General features: G+C 55.2%; 1 protein-coding gene and 1 non-coding gene across 3 annotated transcripts in view; both read right to left on the reverse strand.

Moving 5' to 3' along the window:
• Positions 1-6: 6 nt before the first annotated feature.
• Positions 7-20,927, reverse strand: part of AP1B1 (adaptor related protein complex 1 subunit beta 1) — a 28,312-nt gene continuing 7,391 nt past the window's right edge. Inside the window, exons 6-18 of one of the 2 annotated variants that reach the window (XM_032272550.1) lie at positions 20,811-20,906; positions 19,723-19,838; positions 19,210-19,375; positions 12,795-12,893; positions 12,030-12,289; positions 11,182-11,383; positions 10,311-10,331; positions 9,559-9,702; positions 4,676-4,821; positions 2,318-2,447; positions 1,981-2,065; positions 927-1,013; positions 7-833 (exon numbers count right to left, since the gene is read on the reverse strand). In XM_032272550.1, coding sequence (XP_032128441.1) covers positions 490-833; positions 927-1,013; positions 1,981-2,065; positions 2,318-2,447; positions 4,676-4,821; positions 9,559-9,702; positions 10,311-10,331; positions 11,182-11,383; positions 12,030-12,289; positions 12,795-12,893; positions 19,210-19,375; positions 19,723-19,838; positions 20,811-20,906 — 1,896 coding nt within the window. In that variant the 3' untranslated portion in view covers positions 7-489. The remainder of the gene's footprint in view (positions 834-926; positions 1,014-1,980; positions 2,066-2,317; positions 2,448-4,675; positions 4,822-9,558; positions 9,703-10,310; positions 10,332-11,181; positions 11,384-12,029; positions 12,290-12,794; positions 12,894-19,209; positions 19,376-19,722; positions 19,839-20,810; positions 20,907-20,927) is intronic. The other variant, XM_032272551.1, reaches the window with a different exon arrangement.
• LOC116546233 lies at positions 3,683-3,778 on the reverse strand. Its single transcript, XR_004266637.1, has one exon. It is a non-coding gene; the product is annotated as a small nucleolar RNA SNORD125 (small nucleolar RNA).

Raw genomic sequence — 20,927 nt, forward strand, 5'->3', positions numbered from 1 at the left:
ATGATCTGCTAACCTCTAAGTCCTGCACCACGGGCACCAGCAGGGAAGGTGACATGCAGCAACCAAACACGGAGACGGAAGTTACCACCACCGAAGCCACGCGGCAGCCCCCCACCAACCAGCGCTGCCAGCAGGGCCCAGGAGGGGCAGTGTCTGGAGGACCACGCCTGCCAGAGACTCAGGTGCGGGGAGAAGCAGAGCATGGGGCTGTCCAGGGCCCTGGAAAGGCAGCGCAGGCCTCCAGGATAACTGCGTGCCCCAGGGAGGCCGTCCCCTAACAGGTCTGCCTCAAGGCCTGGGAAGCTCGGGCTCCTGGGAACCAATGTCCTCCCAGCCAGACATGCAGGCACTCACAGGGCAGGGCCAGGGCCTGTGCCCAGCAATGCCACTTCCCAGTCAGGGGGTGCCCAGCCAACTGCACCACTTCCCAGGGCCCAATTTTACACAATCTTCTAGTCCAACTCACTGTTCTGACACCCAACTGGTGTCTTATCTGGGTAACTTGACCGGGTTGAGTTGGAAGCTTTCTAGAAAGGTCCTTCCCAGGGACAGAACTGATTGTGGTTCAAGCCAGGCTTGAAGGGACGCTTGGACCACATCCTCCACCAGAGCCAGCCCCTGGCCTGGGAGGGAGAGGAGGCTCCAAGGCCTCGGGGTGGCGGGTGCTGGGGCTCTCACCGTGCAGCTGGGGTTGCCTGGCTGGATCCGCAGCTCCGCCAGCACCCAGATGCCATTGGTCAGCTTCAGGGACTGGTAGAGCATGTCCTGGCCCTCCACGTTCCTCTTGGCGACGGTGAAGATGTTGCTGCTCTGCAGCTTGCTGCTCGCAGCCTCTGTGGGGTCACACGGCCGTGGGAGGCCCCACAGTCAGTGCAGGGGGCCTGGGTACAGGTGAGGGGCTGGGGCTGGGGGCTGGGAGTCCTCACCTGCATTGAGAGGACAGTCTCTGATCTGGAACTGGGCCTCATTCTCATTGGGAATATCCTTCCACGTGGCCAGGAACATCTGCCGGTCTGTGGGGTGAGTGGGGTGGGGGTGAGAGGCGGGCCCGTCATAAACCTGTGGGTCCTCCGCAGTTTAACAGGAAATGGTCTGGCCTTTATGGTGCCACCTGAAAGCCGGCGACAGGCACTAGGTGCTAACCTCTAAGTCCTGCACCACGGGCACCAGCAGGGAAGGTGACATGCAGCAACCAAACACGGAGACGGAAGTTACCACCATCAAAGCCATGCTGCAGCCCCCCACCAACCAGCACTGCCAGCAGGGCCCAGGAGGGGCAGTGTTTGGAGGGCCACGTCTGCCAGAGACTCAGGGGTGCAGCGGAGAAGCAGAGCATGGGGCTGTCCAGGGCCCTGGATAGGCAGCGCAGGCCTCCAGGATAACTGCGTGCCCTGCTGCTTCTCTGAGCACACCCTCCGCTCTGTGAAGGAGGCCTCAATGCTGCTTCCAAATGACCCTGGCTTCCTGCGCCTGGGCCTCGGCTCTCCCCTCCCACCCCCACACGCCTTCCTCGGCGAGCCGCCTGCTGGGTAGTCACAGCCTCCGTGCAGGGCTTCTGTGGCAAGCAAGAGATGACATGGGCCAAGGGCTCCATGCAGCCAGGGGCAGGTTGCGGGCCGTCTGTGTGCTGTGATCAACACCCTTCTCGGGGGTTCCAGCCAGGGCACAGAGGGGGTTAACAGGCGTGGGGCATGACCTAGGCTCTCTGCAGCCTGTGGGACAAGGCTGAGGAGTGAGCAAGAGAGCCTGGGAGTGAGGTAAATTCCATGTGGCACAGCCCACCTGTCAGACCAGAGCTGGCCACCAAGGCCCTGGGGGTCCTGGGTACGCCCCTCACTCCAGGCTCTGCAGGGAGGAGCAACTCCTGGACTCCACTTTGGGCAAGGCAGTCCATCCGGGCCTTGGTAAAGGCACCACCTTGTCAGGTTCCCAAGCCACAGCCCCATTTCAGGCACCCAAGGGGGCTCCCTCATGACTCACCCATCTTCCCATCCTCCACAAAGAGAATGTGCAGTGGGTATAAGGTGCTGAAGTAGAAGACATCGATGTTGTTCTTCACGGCCACCTAGGCACAAGGGGGTCCCCAGTAAGTCCCTGGGGCTTGATACCACCTCTGAGGTCCCAGGAAGGGCGTTGCTGAGCAGATTCTCTCCCAGGCCACTCCCTGGTAAACATACCCCTCGTCCCCTGACTTGGGCCTCCCCAACACATCTGCAGCTAAGAGCTTGACTCCACAGACACAGCCCTCTGCTGACCCCGGTGGGGCCCGGCTGGTGGATGGGTAAGGACTGGGGTGCCCGCCCTGCCCGGAACGCACCTGCAGGTTGTTCAGAGGCTCCATCTTCATGACCGAGCCCACTGTGCTGAGAGGCAGGGAGATCTCCACTGTCTGGTTGGGGCTGAGTGGCGCGTGGACCTGGAGGGGGGCGGCGGGGGCCAGGCCAAAGCTGGGGAGAGAGGAGCCCCGCAGGGATGGCAGGGGGAGCAGGTGCTGATGCAGGGCAGGTGAACCCCTCGGGTTCGGGAGCTGGGCTGTGGTCAGCAGGGAGCCTCTCACCCTGCCAGCCTACCCACACTCCAGGCCATGGACAGAAGGATGGGCTCCCAGTCCTCCTCCTCTAGCTGGCCACGTGGACAGGAAGAAAGAACTCTAGGCCAGCTGCTCTGCCCCAGCCTGGCTGCAGGCCTGAAGCCCAGCTATGTTCCTGTCCTCTGGGCCAGACACTGGTGGGCCCAGGTAAGCAGGCCTTGCCCTGTCCTGCCCTTGAGGAGCTCTGTCTAATGCCAGGGGCCTGGAGGGTAAGCTGCTTCTACCTTGAAAGCTCTGAGACCACCCAAGTCTCTGCTGCCAATCCCCAACTCCCAGGAGGGATCTGAACATCCCAGGAAAGATGCTAGATTTTACCCTCTTGGCCAAAACTGGCCAGGGTCACACAGTGGCCACAGAGAGATTCAGGAAAGCCCTGCTTCTCTGGAAACCAGCAAAATGGCAAATTAGGAAGATCCTCATGGGTGTGAGACATGCCAGCCCCGGGCTCTTGGAAGTTCGTGCCCCCAGGGCATGGGAATGGGGGCACGAACGGAGTGCTCAGTATACCTGGCTGTGCATTCGATATTATACCTCCTAGCCTCATAAAAGTAGCCAGGTACACTTCTTCCTATATCTAGATGCGGACACTGTCTCAGGGAGGAGCAGGCTTGGGTCAGACCCCATAGAGTGATTGGCACTGCTGAGAATCAGAGTTTGAGCTGCCTGACCCCAGCCTGTGCTCTGCCCAAGAGCCATCAGGCCTGGCTGGGACACAGAGGGAGACCACTTGGGGAACCTCAGGCCCACTTGGTGGTTCAGCACACCAGGCTTTCCTGGGAGCTCCACTACTGCCAGCTATGTGACCTGTCCAAGGACCCCAGTTGTCATTACCTACTAAAAAGGGGTGATGGCAGTGACTTTGCTGGGCCATCAGGTGGCTCAAGAGAGACAATACTCCCAAAGCCAGTGGCACAGGACTTGGTGCCCAGGAGGCATTCAGCACACAGTAAGCTTGCTAGAGGCAACCAGTGGGACCACCTCTCAGAGCCTGGAGCACTTCTGCGGCCTCCAGGGTCACGTGAAGGTGAATGGCAGAGCCATCCCCAGCCCTAGCCTGCCCGAGTCAGGACCTACTGGCCCCCAGGCTCTCCTGGGGAAACAGCCCCTTCAGTCAACTTCTTAGAGGCTCAGTTTGCTCATCATGAGCATGCTCAGGAAGAAGAATCATCAGGAGGGGCTGCCAGGGGTCCCCAGGAAGCCCTAGCCTCAGTGGCTGGGTCCATGACAGTGCCAGACAGGCAACTTTCCCACTGACACCGAGTGTAGGGGACCCAGTGGGAAGGAGGCTGGAACATCTACTGCTCCCAGAGGCCCCATCTGATACTTTTAATCCTCTGCCATGCAGGGGGAGGCTGGCAGGCAGGCATACTCCCTACCAGCCTTCTGAGAGCTGGTCCCTAAGACAGGCCCCACCCCCCGCTATGTGGGGTATTTGCCAGAGGTAGGCTCCTCAGCTGAAGCAGGACGTTCCTCAAGGGTTCAAGACCAACCTGGGCAATATCCTGAGCTTCCATCTAAAAAAAAATTAAAACTAAAAGGAGAGATGCCCTTCCCCACTCTGCCTGGTACTTTGGAGTCCATATGAAGAGGCCACTTGGGGGTAAAAATCCCACTGCTTGGCTGGGTGCAGTGGTTCAAGCCTGTAATCCCAGCACTTCGGGAGGCCAAGGTGGGTGGATTGTCTGAGCTCAGGAGTTCGAGGCCAGCCTGGGCGACATGGAGAAACCCCATCTCTACTAAATACACAAAAATTAGTCAGGCATGGTGGTGTGCGCCTGTAGTCCCAGCTACTCAGGAGGCTGTGGCAGAAGAATTGCTTGAACCTGGGAGGTGGAGGTTGCAGTAAGCTGAGATTGCACCACTGCACTCCAGCCTGAGTGACAGAGCAAGACTGTCTCCAAAACAACAACAACAAAACCCATTGCTTTAGAGAGTTCTGGCCCAAGGGATGGTGGGGAACATCCTCCAGAAAAGGGACACCACCCTCCCCCTGCTCCACCCCTGCCTGCAGTCCCCAGAACAGACTCCAAGTGGATTCTCTCCTAGGCCTCCCCTTGAGAGGTGTGCTGGCCTCAGGGAGCTCACCTGTTGCGGTTGAACTGGATGGCAAAGTCGGTCATGACCTGCAAGGCCTTGTTGGTCAGCTGCAGATCCATGGAGATGGAGGCCACCTGGCGGGTGAAGGTGCCTGAGATCTCTAGCCCCTTGGCCTTCATGGCTGGGAGCCAGACCTGCAGGGAAGAGGGTGTGGAAGGGGCAGGTGGGTGCCTCTTCCCCCAGCCCAAACTCAACAGCCCACCTGAGAGTGCTTTTTCTCTTTCCTGCAGGCATCTCCCATATCCAGCACCCCCACCTTTACTGCTAGGGGATGACCAGGTGCATATCAGGAAGAGAATAATCCCATGTCCCACCGAGGACACCGCCATGACATAGCTGCCTCTCAGAGCAGCTTGGAGTGGGGAGGTGCATGGGCGCTCAAGGGCTGACATGAATCCTCAGAGGGGAATGGAGGGACCTCTTGGGAAGGACGGCTGAGGAAGGCCATGAGCCAAGGACAGAACTCAGTGCCCAGTGGCATCCTGGGGCTCAGCCACAGCCTGGGCCTTGCTGGCCATCACCACCTGTCCTCTCTTGCAGGAGGCAGGGCTGGCCTTCGGTTGTAGAAACTGGTCTGACCAAGGACAGTACCTAAGAGGACCTGTCGCCTGGCTGGCCTTCCGCTGCTTGGCTGTCCTTGTCATTTGAGTCTCAGCTCAAGAACCACCTCCTCCTGGAAGCCTGCCCCCAGGCTCCCTCGATCCAGTGATGTTACAGCAGACACATACGAATTGTGTCTGTCTCCCCTGTACCCAGATAGCTCGCTGAGGGAAAGGCCCTATTTTTCTGTCTTTACCTCCTTGGCTCAGAGACTGGTGTGAAACCAGTGTTTGGGGAGTGTTTGCTGAGCAAACAGCGTAAGTTACAGCCCTGCCTGGGGAAGACAGCCGCCAGCAGCATCTTGGGGACTCACAAACACTTCTCAGGCAGTTACTCTCCTACAGGCCCTTTGGGGTGAAAAGGCTCAAACCCCACCGACAGCTTCCGCAAGCGCATCCAGTGCCAGTGAAGGTTCCCACTGTCTCTCAGGTTGCCAGTTTCAGAAACTGCAGAAACATTAGGCACCAGCCCCCGCCCCACCGTAACCCCCTTTAGGCAGTCACGCAACCCGTCTCGTTGAGGTCACCTCCTATATCTGCCTCCAGGGCCTCCACTCCTCTCCATCTCCAGAGGCACCACCAGCATTTGAGCTGCCACCAGATGTACCCAGGTAAGACAGCGGCTACCAGGTGGTGCCCCATTTCCACTCTCTCCCTCTTTCCACAGCCGCTGAAGTCATTTTGTGAAATGCAAATCTGATCATGGCACCCTGAGAAACCCCTTCCAACCCTGCAGTGGCCTCCACAGCCTGGTGCCCATCTGCTCCTCAGGCTTGGCTTGCTCCCGTCCCTGGACCTCACACCCGTTGTTCTCTCTGCTTTGAAAGTGCTTTCCCACCCCCATCCTGCTCGGTTAACCCTGAGCACCCTCTGTGCCCCCTGGCCAGATCTGTGAGGACAGAAAGCAGCCTGCTTTGGCTGTCAGCTGTGCCATGGCAGCCGAGAGCACTGCGAGGCTGGCTGAACCTGACCTGGGGCATGGCTCCCTCATGGACGCCTCCCCTGGGCCCCCATCGGGCCTCCTTTCCCCTGACCCTCTCTCAGTCGTCCGTGGCTGGGGATGGGGACTGCACTGCTCTTGGTCACTGTGGGTTCATGGTGTCTCACACAGGTCCTAACAATATACTGAGGTAACAGACTTCAATCTTTACTCAGTGAACAAATGAACTGTCACCTCCAGCTGACCCAAATGCTTGAGGAGCCCAAAAGTTCTGATGCACAGCCAGCCTTGGTGCCTTAGACCAGCAGGGTTGGCCAATGGCTTTAACCCCACAGGCGGGGTGTGGAAATGTGTGAGGAATGAACAAATCCAGGTGGCCACAGGGCTGTTGGGAAGATGTGGATACCTACTGACAGATTCTGAAGGGACAGTGCACCCACACCCTAGAACCCTCCCATGACCAAGGCAGTGGGGAAAGTCCTGCCCATGTCATAAGGACTCCTCCTCCAGGGAGCCTGACCTGATGACTTGACGATCCCATCCCCTCTCCTTTCCAGCATGCTCTCCTATACTCATGTGACTCTTCATAAAGACAAACCAGGCCGGGCGCGGTGGCTCAAGCCTGTAATCCCAGCATTGTGGGAGGCCGAGGCGGGTGGATCACAAGGTCAAGAGATCGAGACCATCCTGGTCAACATGGTGAAACCCCGTCTCTACTAAAACTACAAAAAATTAGCTGGGCATGGTGGCGCGTGCCTGTAATCCCAGCGACTCAGGAGGCTGGGGCAGGAGAATTGCCTGAACCCAGGAGGCGGAGGTTGTGGTGAGCCGAGATCACGCCGTTGCACTCCAGCCTGGGTAACAAGAGCAAAACTCCGTCTCAAAAAAAAAAAAAAATTAAATAAATAAATAAAGACAAACCAGAGATAACACTTCTAAGATGAGCACACAGCCAGGCATGGTGGCACACACCTGTAATTCCAGCACTTTGGGAGGCCGAGGTGGGTGGATCACCTGAGGTCAGGAGTTTAAGACCAGCCAGGCCAACATGGTGAAACCCTGTCTCTATTAAAAATACAAAAAAATTAGCTAGGCATGGTGGTGGGCGCCTGTAATCTCAGCTACTTTAGGAGGCTGAGGCAGGAGAATCACTTGAACCCAGGAGGCGGAGGTTGCAGTGAGCCAAGATCATGCCATTGCAGTCCAGCCTGGGTGACAAGAACAAAACTCTGTCAAAAAAAAAAAAAAAAAAAAAAAAAAAGATGAACACCCAAGTCTAGTGCCAGCTTGCCAAAGGCCAGCTCCAGGCTGTCTATTCCAGGCAGCTTTGCAGTGCTTGGCAAGAGCTGGCTCCCACAGGGTTACAGGAGACTTTGCCGTACTTCTGTCCCTTAGTCCTGCTTTGTATGCCTGCGATATCAGGCTTCTGGTGAGTGCGGGTTGGCCTCATGCCTTGGCACAGCCAATCCAGGTAGTAAGTCAACTGCACATGCTGTATGTGATACCACGATCCTACGCTCCCTTGGCCCTGCTGGCCCTGACACCCCACACATGAAGGCAGGGGCATAGGTGGTTCTCACACTCTGTGGGGCTGCCATCATGTAGGGGTCTGGAGCAGAGGCTTTAGTGTCACCTGCTTTCACTTCCAGACTGTCACCAGCTATGTGACCTTAGGCAAAAGTACTTGGATTTTTCAACCGCAAAATGGGAGGAAGAGCCACAAGGGGCTGCCGGGAGGAGGATGTGCTGGTGGTGGCTGTGGAACCCTGTGCCGTCCCTGCACGAAGTGTGCAGCTGCTAGTGTCAGAGCTGCTGTCTGCTGTGGGCCTCTCAGTGCCTAGACCCTGCCAGGGGCCTCCAGTGACCACCACTGCAGGTGCAGCTGGCACATGGTGGGAAAAGCCAGCTTGGAGAGGGGCAAGGGACCTCAGAAGAGTGAGGGGGACTCTGGCAAACACAGCTTCTGATCTGAGTGAAGTGAGGGAATCAGGCCAGGTTGGTCCCCTCTGGCAGCTTCCTTGACACTGACGACATGGCCCACACTGAGTGCTCCTCAGTGCCCAGCCCGCATGTTCTCACACCCCAAAACTCAGCTCTCCTTCCCTTAGCCCCGGCTCTTCCCTCCCAAGGAGCTCTGAAGTCTCTCTGTTTCCACCCACAGGACGTCCTCGTTGTCCAGCTGCAGCAGCACTCCTCCTCCCTGCCACAGAACCCCCGCCTCGGTGCTTCTGCCCCACCCCTCCCTGCAGACGCAGCCAGCTTTCTCAAGTGCAAATCGGACTGCTTCATCCCTCTGCTCAAAACTTACCAATGGCTCCGGCTGTGCCAGGATCAAGAGCAAACACTCAGCCTAGCCTTGCCAGCTTCCTCCCTCACTGATGCCTAGTCTAGCTAGGAGTCTCGGGGTTGTGTCCTAGGGGGCACAGTGGGCATTTGTGGGCATCTTCAGGTGGCACGTGTAGTGGGCCGCAGTCAGGGATGCTGGACATTCTGCCACGAGACAACCACCCCACAGCAAACAACCGTCCTGCGTCCTTTAGTATTTTCTGCATGGTTTCAACATACCCGGAGACTTCCAGGAACACAGTTCTCAGGAAAATCGAGGGAAGCCTGTTCCTTGTCTTACTTAGAACCTTACTGGAGGGCAGCAACCACTTCAGAAACGAATGGCACCACTGGCCAAAACACTCAAGGGGTCTAGGCTACAAACACCCAGGCTGTGGCTGTCACAGTCACAGTGACTTTGCCCTGCAGCAAACACCTGGCAACTTCATGTCTTCTGGGGTGAGTGGGAGGGCATGCCCAGGCATTTATAAACTGATACATATACTTGTATTCTCTTCCTTTTATGTCTCCTCCATGCAGTGAAAGCATCTGAGTATTTTTGGAATGCTATGTGTAGGTAGGTTACACATCCCACCAATTGCATTTAAGGAGAGGAACAGTGACAATGTAAAATGTCTATGATGACTAAGGGGTGCTGGGTCTGATGGCACCAAGAACTACTGCTCCCAGCTGACAGGCCTCTGCTATTCCCTGGCAGAGGCCAGGGTCTCCCTTTCTTCCAGGTCTTCCTACAGGCTGTTTCCTTGGCCTGGAGCCCTCTACCTACTTTCATTCAGCTAATAAGTTTCTGCAACCCCTCTTCTGGGAAGCCTTCCTAGGCCCCCACCAAGCCTGACTTAGCTACTCTTTGTCAGTGTCCCCATGGCCCCCGGCTTCCCTCATCAGCACTGGCCTGAGCCAATTCCACGGCCGAGGCCATTTAAAGGAGCCCACATGCCAGTCTAACTTCTCTCTGCTCCTGCCAAGAAAGAAGGCAGGTGACTTACTGCTTTGGGGGCCACATACGATCCTGACAGGGTGCCCACGCCACTGGTTAGGTCAAAGAGGTCACTCAGGCCACTGCCGATGGGTGCTCCAAGGTTGGCTGGTGCTGCTGCTGTTGTAGGTGCCACAAAGTTGGTGCCCCCAATCTGGAAAGGGAAGAAATGAGTCAGAGGCAGCATCAGGGGCAGGGACATCGGGCTGGGAATGAGTAGAGCCACCTGGCTCTTTAGAATACACTGGGGGCTGGGGGCAGGGCAGCCTCCACATCAAGTGTAAGTTACAGAAATGAGACAGAGAGAGGTGGGTGGAGAAGAGAGGCTGAGCCCTCCCATGCCCTGCAAGCCTTGAGCCTTAGGAGTAACCTCTGGGAAAGGGCTGGGGACACTCCCAAATTGACACTCAGTCCATGGATAAAAGGAGGTCCCGAGACACACAGCTGGGTGGAGACATGCTATGCAGACGGGCGCTCTCCCTTCAGGACATCAGAGAGGGTTTGTGGGACTGAGGGCTGGCAATCCTGGGGATGACAAGGCGATGTGTCATGAGTGGTGAGGACTGGGCAAGAATCCATGGCTATAGGGCCCAGTAGCAGCTGGATGCCAGTAGGTCAGGGCAGAGGCTGCCAGGACGCTGGACCAAGGCAGTGGCTCAGCAGGCAGGGCTGCTTTGACATCACCCGCCCCTTGGGATGCTGGGCCGGTGCTTTCGGGAGGAGCAAGGACGAAGGCTTGGTGACGCAAGGGTTGAACCGTACCCCTTCAGGCTCATCCCCCATCTCCAAGCGGAAGCAGGCAGGTGAAGAGAACAGGCAGCCACATGCAGAGAGAAAAGCCAGGAAGGAAGACAGAGAGAGACGAGAGAAGGGAAAGAGGGAAGAGATGAGTCAACTGTAGCTCCATCCGAGAGGAGTGTGGCGTGAGGCTGTGCCGGGGCCTACGAGAGGCCCAGACCTGCCTCTATGAAAGGCACCACCCCCACGCCTTCACCCAACACCCTCCCGTCCTGCACCACAGCCCCTCCTGCCTCACCCTAGCGGCACTGATCGCCAGGCTCCTGCCCCTGTGCTGCCCCTGTGGGGACCTGAGCCGAGCACAGCCAAATGAAGAGGCTTAGCCACCCCCAGTTGCCTGAGGACGCCCCAGGGAGATACCCAGGTCAGTCTCACCACTCCCCTCTCTCCTTGACCACCCATGCTCTCTCAAATAGGCCTGGCTGGGCTGCTATTCCCAGCTGGGGCAGCATGAGGGTAAGTGGACACAAGTCTGATTCCTCTAAGCCAGGAACACCCTTGCCTTACAGTGCAAAGGTGACTCTGACCCCAGGATCAGGACAAGGGCTAGTATGGGCTCCCTGCCCAGGGTCTCCTGGGACTCCAAGGTCTAACAAGGGAGTGGAATCCTGTCTGCGACTCAGGCTGAGCGACCTCGGAGGGAAGGCTGCCTGGCCTCTCTCAGCCTTGGCCTTCTCATCATAAGTAGGGAGCTCACAATCGCCTCCGAGGGCAGATGGTAAGGACTCAATAGAATGTATCCGAGGCACCTGGCTTGTGCCTGGCCTGGAGGCACGTTCGGTGACTGCGCCTCTAAAGACCATTATCAACATCATCCAGAGGGCCCACAACATACCAGGCTGTCAAGGCCACCGCCAAGAAGGTCCACAGCTCCCATCTGCACCGAGGAGGTGGCCAGGGGCGGGCCGCTAACCGGGGGGCCGAGGTCCAGGTTGAGGAGGTCACCCAGCAGGTCGCCCTGGGCGGGGATGACATCTGGCTGCTCCCCGGGAGGTGCTCCAGCAGGGGCTGTCTCAGGGCTCTCTGTGCTCTCATTCCTGCCAGGACACAGAAGGGAGAGGAGGTCAGTAGAGCAGAGGCATGAGGATGTCTCAGGAAGGTCAAAGAGACCCCAGCCTCCAGGTACCTCCCCCAGCACGGGCACTGGGTCTTTTCACTGTCCCCAACAGGGCTGTCCGCAGGGACCCCCTTGCCTTCCCATTCCCACAGCAGAACCATATTTTAGGCCCTCCACGAGGATGAGTGAAGGCAGAGGGCCGCCTGCTTCTACCCCTCAGCCCATGCTAAGGAGAAAACGATGCCAGCACCCTAGGACAGTGCTGCCAGCTCACACCAACCACCTGGGAGCAGAGAGGAGGAGGTGCAGACAGGGCGCTGGAATGAGATGGAGCTGGTCTGAGTCCCAGCTCTGCTGGCTGTGGGGTCCTGGACCCGTCACTCAAGCTCTCCTTGTCTATTGTTCCCATCTGACGAATGGGGACATTTGCTCTCAGAGCTGTCGTCAGGATGGAATGAGGTCATCTAGCAAATACCTCGTGTACAATAAACATCTGCTAAAAGGTGGTCAGTTTTCCTCAGACCCAGGTCTTGCTGGGGGACAGCACACCAGGCCCGCGCGCCTGTGCTGCTGAACCGGGGAAGCAGGTGGGAGGCTCAGGCCCACGACTGGCCACTCTCACTCACGAGGCAGTGCGGGGTGGCAGGCTCTTGTGCACGACGCCCCGGCCCCCCTCCACAAAGGCACTGGGAGGCTTATGGTACACGGAGGCCAGCGTGCCGATGTAGCAGATGAGCTCGTCCAGCAGCGTGGGCTCGATGAGGTCTGTCTCTTCAGAGATGAGTGGCTTCTCCGCCAGCACCACCTCCTTGGCTGCCACCGGGTCCGTGGAGAGCAGGCGCCAGTAGATGTAGCCACGGTCCCGCAGGTCCGGGTTGTCTGAGTCCTTGAGGGCGTGAGGAGAAGCCCATGAAACTCAGAGCAGGGCAGCCAAGTGAGGAGGAGGAGACCTTCCCGCAGCCCCGTGATCCAGGTGGGGTCGGGGCAGGCCGGTGGGGACAGCAGTCCGGAGTGCTCCCAGGAGCCTGCCCCGACACCGCCCACAGGGCCGTACACCAGCCCCGGCTCGTTCCCCATGGTGCTATACCCCAGCCTGGCCACTCCTGTCTCTACTCCCGACCGCCCTCTGTGGCCTGCCCTTCCTGTCCCCTATGCACACCCTCAGGTTCCCACGGGCCCTCTTTCTCCCCTCTCTGGTTTGTCTCAACTTCACTACTTGACCTCACTGAACTTGTAATTTGTGTTCTAAGCTCCCTGAAGGCAGGGAGCCAGTCCCACCCTCAAGATACCAGTCTTAGGAGTGGGCCTGACTTCCAGTCTAGTTGCTGGGACAAAAGCTCCCCTGCTTCAGTGAGGGCTGTGCTGGGCATGGCGGGGAGACTGGCACCCACCTGAGTGGCCAAACTGAGGACCTGCTGCACTAGCTCCTGTGTTTCTGTTGGCTTCTTCAGGAAGAGTTTCACAATGGCAGTCAGCAGCTGCAGCTGGACCTGCAGGGAGGGAACAGTGGTGACGAGGAGGATGTGTGGGCTTCACATGGGGACAGCGGGAAACCAAAAAGGCTTGAAGAGGAAAAGGGCGTTCAAAGTCCCTGGAAGCCAAGCACAGCAATTCCAGGTTTGGGGTTGTCACGGCACACAGGCAAAGGGCTGCCATGGGTGTTGGTGCCGCTGACCAGCCAGACCTCAGCCTCACTCACTCAGAAAGGAGCTGAGCAATGGGCTATCTGGCAAACCCAAGCAGGCTGGGGGCTGTTACCCAACTCTAGGGTTCTAGAAACCTGTCGGAGCTCTAGACGCTACAGCATTATGAGAGGCTCGCATGTGTGGCTGGTATGCTTCTTATCAGGGCCATCTGTCAACAAGTGGTGACAGTACTCGGCCCAGAGAGACTGCCATCAAGGAGCCGTGCTTCTGTCAGAGAGTGGGAACCATTCCTGGTGGCCCTCCACCAGCCCCTGCCGCACACCTGGACATCCCTGAAGTTGGCCTCATCCTGGCCAACACCTCCTTGCCCTCCAGATCTCATGCCAACCCTACCTCCAGAACGCCCACGCTTCTGCAGCCTCTTCCACCTCTCACAGCACCACCGGTTGTTGGCTGTCCTGTGCAGTGAGCTCCCTGTGGGCTGGAGTGAAGTCTGTCTGGCTTACTGCTGTGTCACCACTAGTTACTGCTCGATCTAGTGCCTGCTGTATAGTAGGCACTTCAGAAATACTTGCTGACTATAGAAATATCTACACAAGAACAAGTCTCTACACAAAATCCCTCCTTAGTCATGGCCTCATTTTCGCCAGTCCTAGGACAAGAGGGCAGCCCGAGGCTCCTGGAGTCAGGGGCAGTGCAGGAGCCCATAGGCTGTGCCAGGGACAGGTCTGCGGCAGGAGGGCAGGAGTGGCAGTGCAGGAAGCCCAGCGGTGGCCCAGCCGTGCTGGCGGCATCTCCGGGACCTGCCCAGTAGGAGGGCACTTGTGCAGGGAAGGCTGAAAGTGGCAGGTGGAATGGAGGACATGTGGCCCTCCAATTCTGGGATGAAGCAGAGTCTTTGCAATTTGGTTACACGTGGGCCAACAGCAGTAGGCTGGCTGTTTCCAAGGCAGGAGGCAGCCCAGCATCTGGCTTCTAGACTCTAGCCCCTGCCTGGGCGGCCAGTGGGAAGCCATTCATCCCCATCTGTAAAGGAGAGGTGTGGCCTACTTCAGGGATTCTTGTGAGCTTTAAAAACGGCTTGCCTGGAGCTGGAGTCAGAACGTACCTAATTTGAACTCCAGTTCTATCACTTCCCAGCTGGGTGACCCTGGGCAAGTCATTTAGCTTCTCTGAGTCAGTTTCCTAATCTATAAAACAGGCATTACCCCTCACAGGGTTAACGGGGAGTTGATGAGACCACAAATGTGACGCAGTATTATGTATTCTGCTCACTATGAAACAAGTGTCATTATCACAGTCATTATCACCACTACTACCATCACACAGGGACTCTTGAAAAAGCTCTTCCCAACCCAGTCAGCTGGATGCCTGGAATTTTCCTCCCTGTCAGATCTGCTGTGGTTCTGGTCAGATATGCCTCAGGCTGTATTGCCAGAGGGTGCTCTGGCCTGGTGCCCAGGGCCCTGCTCAACAATCCATTCCAGTTCCCCTCAACACACTAAGCCATTAGCCTGCATATTTAGGGCAGACTTCCTGCAGTGATGTCATTACCCCGGCTATTCAGACAGGGTACAGCAGGACAGGGCCAGACGCAGGCTGGGCTGATAAACCACCCTGGCCAAGACTTTTTTTTTCAGGCAGAGTATCTCTCTCCTGCCCAAGCTGGAGTGCAGCCGGGTGATCTCAGCTCACTGCAACCTCTGCCTCCTGGGTTCAAGTGATTGTCCTGCCTCAGCCTCCCAGGCAGCTAGGATTATAGGCACACAGCACCATACCCAGCTAATGCTTGTATTTTTAGTAGAGATGAGTTTTCAACATGTTGGCCAGGCTGGTCTCAAACTCCTGACCTCAAGTGATCTGCCCACCTCAGCCTCCCAAAGTGCTGGGATTGCAGGCGTGAGCCACCTCTCCCAGCTGCTGACCAAGACTTTCTAAGTCTGCTATCCATGGCTGGAAAGGCCTAGGAGCCAAGGATGAGGAGGTTCAATGAGACAATCTAAAATGAGTTCCTTAATTGCAAAGCCTGGCACAGTCATGCACGCCCATAGTCCTAGCTATTCAGAATCCCTTGAACCCAGGAGTTCAAGGCTAGCCTGGGCAACATAGTAAGACTCCATCTCTAAAAAAACAAAAAACTACAGATCGTCAAGCACTAAACAAGTATTCTTTCTTTGTGAGACAAGCTCTGTTGCTCAGGCTAGAGTGCAGTGGTGTGATCTTGGCTCACTGCAGCCTCAACCTCCCAAGCTCAAACGATCCTCCCTGCTAGGCCTCCAAGTAGCTGGGACTACAGGTGTGTGCTACCACACCCAGCTAATTTTAACAGAGATGAGGTATCACTATGGTGCCCAGGTTGGTCTCGAACTCCTGGACTCAAAGGTACCCCCTGCCTCGGCCTCCCAAAGTGCTGGGGTTACAGGCCTGAGCTGCTGTACCCAGTTAACAAGTTTTTTTTTTTTTGAGATGGAGTCTCGCTCTGTTGCCCAGGCTGGAGTGCAGTGGTGCCATCTTGGCTCACTGCAACCTCCACCTCCCCAGTTCAAGCAATTCTCCTACCTCAGCCACCTGAGTAGCTGGGATTACAGGTGCATGCCACCACACCTGGCTAATTTTTGTATTTTTAGTAGAGACAAGGTTTCATCATGATCAACTGCAGGTGCATAATTGCCCTCTACTCGGGGAGTCAGCAACCAGGTAAATTACCCTCTAGTGATGTTTCTTCAAGATCTGTCATTTAATCTATACCTAATAAATGTGAGTATCGCTGGCTGATTGGGGCCTTGGCTGTGACTCTCTGCAGCACTTTTCTTGGTGTTTGTGAGTGGCCCAGGCCCTCAGCCAGACTGACAGGCAAAAAAAAAAAAAAAAAGGTTAGGCTAATCTTGTTGGTTAAGCTAGTCTCGAACTCCTGACCTCAAAGTGATCCACCCACCTCAGCCTCCCAAAGTGCTAGGATTACAGGCATGAGCCACCACTCCTGGCCCTAATAAGTATCATTAAAAGAGCTTTAAACTGTGTCGTGAACCAAAGACGCAAAGTGAACAGGCTACTGAATTACGTCACACCCCCACAGATGTCGTTTACTGAGTGTTGGAGTGGGCACTTTACACACAATGTCCAACAGTCTTTGCAATCACTCTGTACTAGAGACAAGGAAATGGGCTTGGTGAGTTCAAGTAACTGTGCTCCAGGCCACACAACAGGGAGGAGCCTGGATCTCAAACTTTGGAGCTCTGTTTCTGTTCACAGCACCAGACTCCTGGCTTACCCCTCCCTGTCCAGCTTCTCCCACCCTGGCTTTTCAGCAGGCTTAGCTGCAAAAGACTAACCTACTACGTGGGGCAGAAGCACACCCCTACAGCAGCGGTTCCCAACCTTTGTGGCACCAGGGACCAGTTTTGTGGAAGACATTTCCACAGATGGGAGATGGGGACGGTGCGGATGGTTTCAGGATGAAACTGCTCGACCCCAATCATCAGGCATTAGAGTCTCATGAGGAAGGCACAACCTAGATCCCTCCCATGTGCAGTTCACAATAGGGTGTGCGCTCCTATGAGAATCTAATGCCGCCGCTGATCTGACAGCAGGCGGAGCTGAGGCGGTAATGCTTGCTTGCCCACTGCTCACTTCCCACTGTGCAGCCCAGTTCTTTACAGGCCACGGTACTGGGTACCGGTCTGTGGCTCAGAGGTTGGGGATTCCTGCCCTACAGGACATCCTCACAGTGATCCCAGGCAGGACTTGACTGCAGCGGCAGAACCCAGCACAGGCAGGCTTTGCTTCTGAGACAGAGAGAAGAGGCTGGTGTTGCAAGCAAAGGCAGTCTGGAGGCAGGTGGTGGTGGGGGGGTGCCGGTAGGAATTAGCACTGTGATTCTGAGATGGACATCTGTTGTTTTTGCTCACCCAGCATCTATTCTGTCTTCTGGGAACAGAAACACTGGCTCCCCTTCAGAGCCTCACCCTCCTTTCTGTCCCTTTCAGTCCACACAGACTGGGATCAGTGCCTGAGAGACCTCGCCAACCAGAGTCACAGTGCCTGGCTCAGGATAATGCAAATAGGTCCTGGGACTTTTGCTGGAACTACTGAGGGGAGGGGAAAAACTCTGTCCGTGGGAATTATTGTGTTGTAAGGACATAGCCTGGGGCTGTTGACTCCTTACAGCTTCCACTCTTGGGAGTCTACCCACTGCAGAAGATAGCCCAGTGCCACCATCCAAGTACCCTCAGCCAGGAGCGCCAGAAAGGAGCATGCTACCAGCACTTGCCAGCTACCGGAACCAGTTTGTCCCTTTTAGGCCTGGACTAGTTTGCTTTTGAAACCAATTTGGCCCAAACCAACACTACCATGAATGAGTATTTATTATGGGCTGGGCATGTGTTAAGGACATTATACAAAGCTTCCTAATTTAACTTTCATAGCAAGATGATTAGGGAAGGTCTAATGATTTCATTTCACAAATGAAGAAACTGAGGCTCAGAGAAGGGGTATGGACTCTGGGATCTCTCATACTAAATCCCTCACTCAGATCTGCTGGGTTACGCTGCCCCAGTTGGGCAGCAAACATTTCTGAGCTCTCAAACAGACTACCAGACTGTTCCCAGTTAACTGAGAAAAGGGAAAACAAATGACAAGCAGACACTCAACCTCATTCATAACAGAAATGCAAACAGTACTATAGTGAGGTACCCCTGTTAGCTATCAGGCTGGCATAAACAAAGCGGAGGTAGCAGAGGGCAATGACACAGGTTATGTACAGCAGACTGTTTAAATGAGCACAAGACTGGACAAATAAACACCCACCAGGAGAGGCTGGTTAAATAAAGCATAAATGAATGAGAGCACGGTCTGTGGATGTATTTGTAACAGAAAAAGGCAAGGTCCCGAACAATTTGAATTTGTTTAAAAATAAATGAGAGGGCAATGTAGATACAGTTGATTATCATTACTTGAGCAGTCCATGTGGGGTGAATCTGCCTACTTGCTAAAATTTACTTGTAGCGCCCAAATCAATCCTCGTGGTGCCTTTGCAGTCATTTGCAGATATGTGCACAGCCATGAAAGCTTTGAGTTGCCTGACACACACATTCACAGCTGAGGTCAGATAAGGCAACACTTTGCCTTTGTGTTTCAGCTCTCATCCTGTAAACAAGCATCCTTCCCACCGCCTATTTAGTGCCATGTTTTTCATGTTTTTGAGCTTTTTGTTGATTGCCTTATTTAAAATGCTCCCAGGTATACTGCTGAAATGCTTGCCTAGTGTCCCCAAGTACAGAAGGCTGTGATGTGCCTCAGAGAAAACACGTGTGCTACAAAAAAACAAAACATATTAAAAAAAAAAAAAAAAAAAGAAAACACATGTGCTTCATCAGCTTCACTCAGGCATGAATTACAGTATTGATGGCCATGAGTTCAATGTCAATGAATTGAAAATATATATAACTAATGTGTCTTTAAACAGAAACACACATTTAAAAAGGTTATTAACTGATCAGTTGACAAAAACATTGTGTCTAGATGCTCACAGAAACCAAACTCCATATTTCTCCCAGGAGCTGTGGTTCAGTACTTGCTAATTCAGTGTTTGCCATGACTATGGAACAGAAGCACCACGAAAACTGAGAATCAGTTGTATGGATGGATGGATGGATGTTAGCTGTGTATGCGTGCGTGCGTGCGTGCGTGTGTGTGTGTGTAGGAAGGGTGGGTGCGTGTGTATGTGTCTGTCAGTCTACTGGTGCATTCCGAAATGATCTCCTGAAGTTTCTTAAGAAATTGAGAACAGTGGTGACTTCTGGGAAGAGAATTTGTGGCTTGCAAAGATAAGAGGGAAACTTTTCACTATATATGCTTGCGTATCTTTTCAATTTTAAACCAAATTAATGTATTTCCTATTGAAATGTGAATATGAAATGAAAACATAACCAAGAACTTTTGCCTGCCTTCCATGCACACCCCCACAGACTGCCTCATGTGTCCCCCTGACTTGATTGTACTGCAGTGAGGAAAAGTGTGGTGCCCATCGCCCGCATAGCACTCATCTGTCTGTCTGTGCTGATGACGAGGTATTAGGAAGGGAGAGTTTCATGGCAGTAGGAGCCACAGCGGGGCTGAGCTGCCAGTCATGACTCACACCCTGGCTGGCTTGCTGGCTCACCTGGGTGCTCTCATCATGGAAGCCCTCGAGGAAGCTCTCCAGCAGCTCATCTGCATTGTCGATCCGCTCCGCGTACTCGCCCACGATCCAGATCATGGCAGCCCGGGCCTCAGGCTCATCCAGCGAGTCCAGGTTCTCACACAGCGTGGCAATCACACTCTCATACCTGGGAGACTAGGACACAGCCAGTATGTGAGCCCTGAAGGAGAAGAGGCAACCCGGGGAAGACAGGCAGGGGGCAGGATGAAAGGGGAACTGCCTCATAAGACCCCAAGGTGGCGGGTAAAGGAGATCTGAGTTTCATTTGTCATATATTAGCTCTTATTTTGGCCTGGGGAGCAGAGGACGGGCAGTGTGGGTGAAATAAGAAAAAAACAAAGTGTTTCTTTTGAGAATGCTGCTTGTGGCAGAGAAGTAAGGAAGAGCAGTGAGACAACTCCTTCCTTTTCCGCCCTGCCATCCTGGTCCCCAGGCAGAGGCAGATGCCCTCTCCTTGGGAGGGTAGGCACGCACTTGTTGGGGTACTTGTGGAAGATGTCCTTGATGACCACAATGGCCTCCTGGACCACGTAGTTGACCTTGGTCTGGATGAGGTTGAGCAGCGTGCTCACACAGCGCTCCGCAGATTGCTGCATGGGAAGAGGAGAACGTGGGCCAGGTCCCCGCACCCCATTTCCAACAGAGCCTCTGATGACCACGCCTTGGCCGAGGGCTCCAAGTCACTCCTCCAGCACCTTCCTTGTCATAGCGGGAAAACAGGAAAACCCTCTCCCCAGGAAGCAGGGGAGAACCAGTACCAAATCATGGCCCTAGGATGGCCGGGACATGGGGAATGAAACTGAGGAGAAGCCAGAGGCAGAGCCTCTGAGAGCACGGTGACTACCTGCAGTCCAATCCCACCTCTCTTTTTACTTGTTTCAGAAAGGGGACTCCTGTGACCTAAACACTCACAGAAGCTCTGACTGGTTCTGCCTTTATTTTCACATGCTGCTGCTCTCATGGCCTGCTCTGAGGGAGATTTCTCAGGATGGCATCACAGGCTCCAAGGTGAGCATGCCTCAAGGGCATAGGTGGGGGCTGACCGGCTATCCCAGGAGCCTCTAGTCACCAGTGGACCCATTTAAGGAGAATCTGGCTTAGTGGTCAAGGAACATCTCCACAGACAGAGAAAGGAAGGGGATAAAATGCCAGGACGTTGGGACGCTTGGACACAGAGGCACGTGGGCAGCCGAATGATGACAGTATTTGCCAAAAAATGTTCAACAGGCAGGGCCCTTGCCCAGAGCTCTGTGAAGTGAATGCTAAGTCTACCAAGACAACCACCAGCTTGTGGCTGCCCCAGCATCTTAGCAAATGCTGCAGGAGAACCCTGATTATGACGGGTTAATTTGATCTGCAGCAACTCAAAGGCCTAAAGGATACTACAGAGTGAGAAGGAACCCCACCAGATCTGCACAATGCTCGCCATGGGGGCTGCAGTCGTAAGCCTCAGGCCTTTCCAGGCCACAAGCAAGCTGGTAGATTCTGCTTGAATCAGACTGGTTTCCCGGTTTCGGCTCCCTTTCCCTTCTCCAGCCAAGGACAGAGTCCCAGGTCCTCACCTCCACCTTGATGGCACAGCGGCCAATGGCTCGCACAGCCTTCCGTACAAAGTCCACATCCACTTCCGTTGCGTACTCTTTCAGCTCCGCCAACACCTGTGGCCCAAACAGAAAAGA

Source organism: Sapajus apella, unplaced genomic scaffold, assembly GCF_009761245.1.
Source record: "Sapajus apella isolate SASKATOON/1434 unplaced genomic scaffold, GSC_monkey_1.0 scaffold696, whole genome shotgun sequence".
Classification (NCBI taxonomy): domain Eukaryota; kingdom Metazoa; phylum Chordata; class Mammalia; order Primates; family Cebidae; genus Sapajus; species Sapajus apella.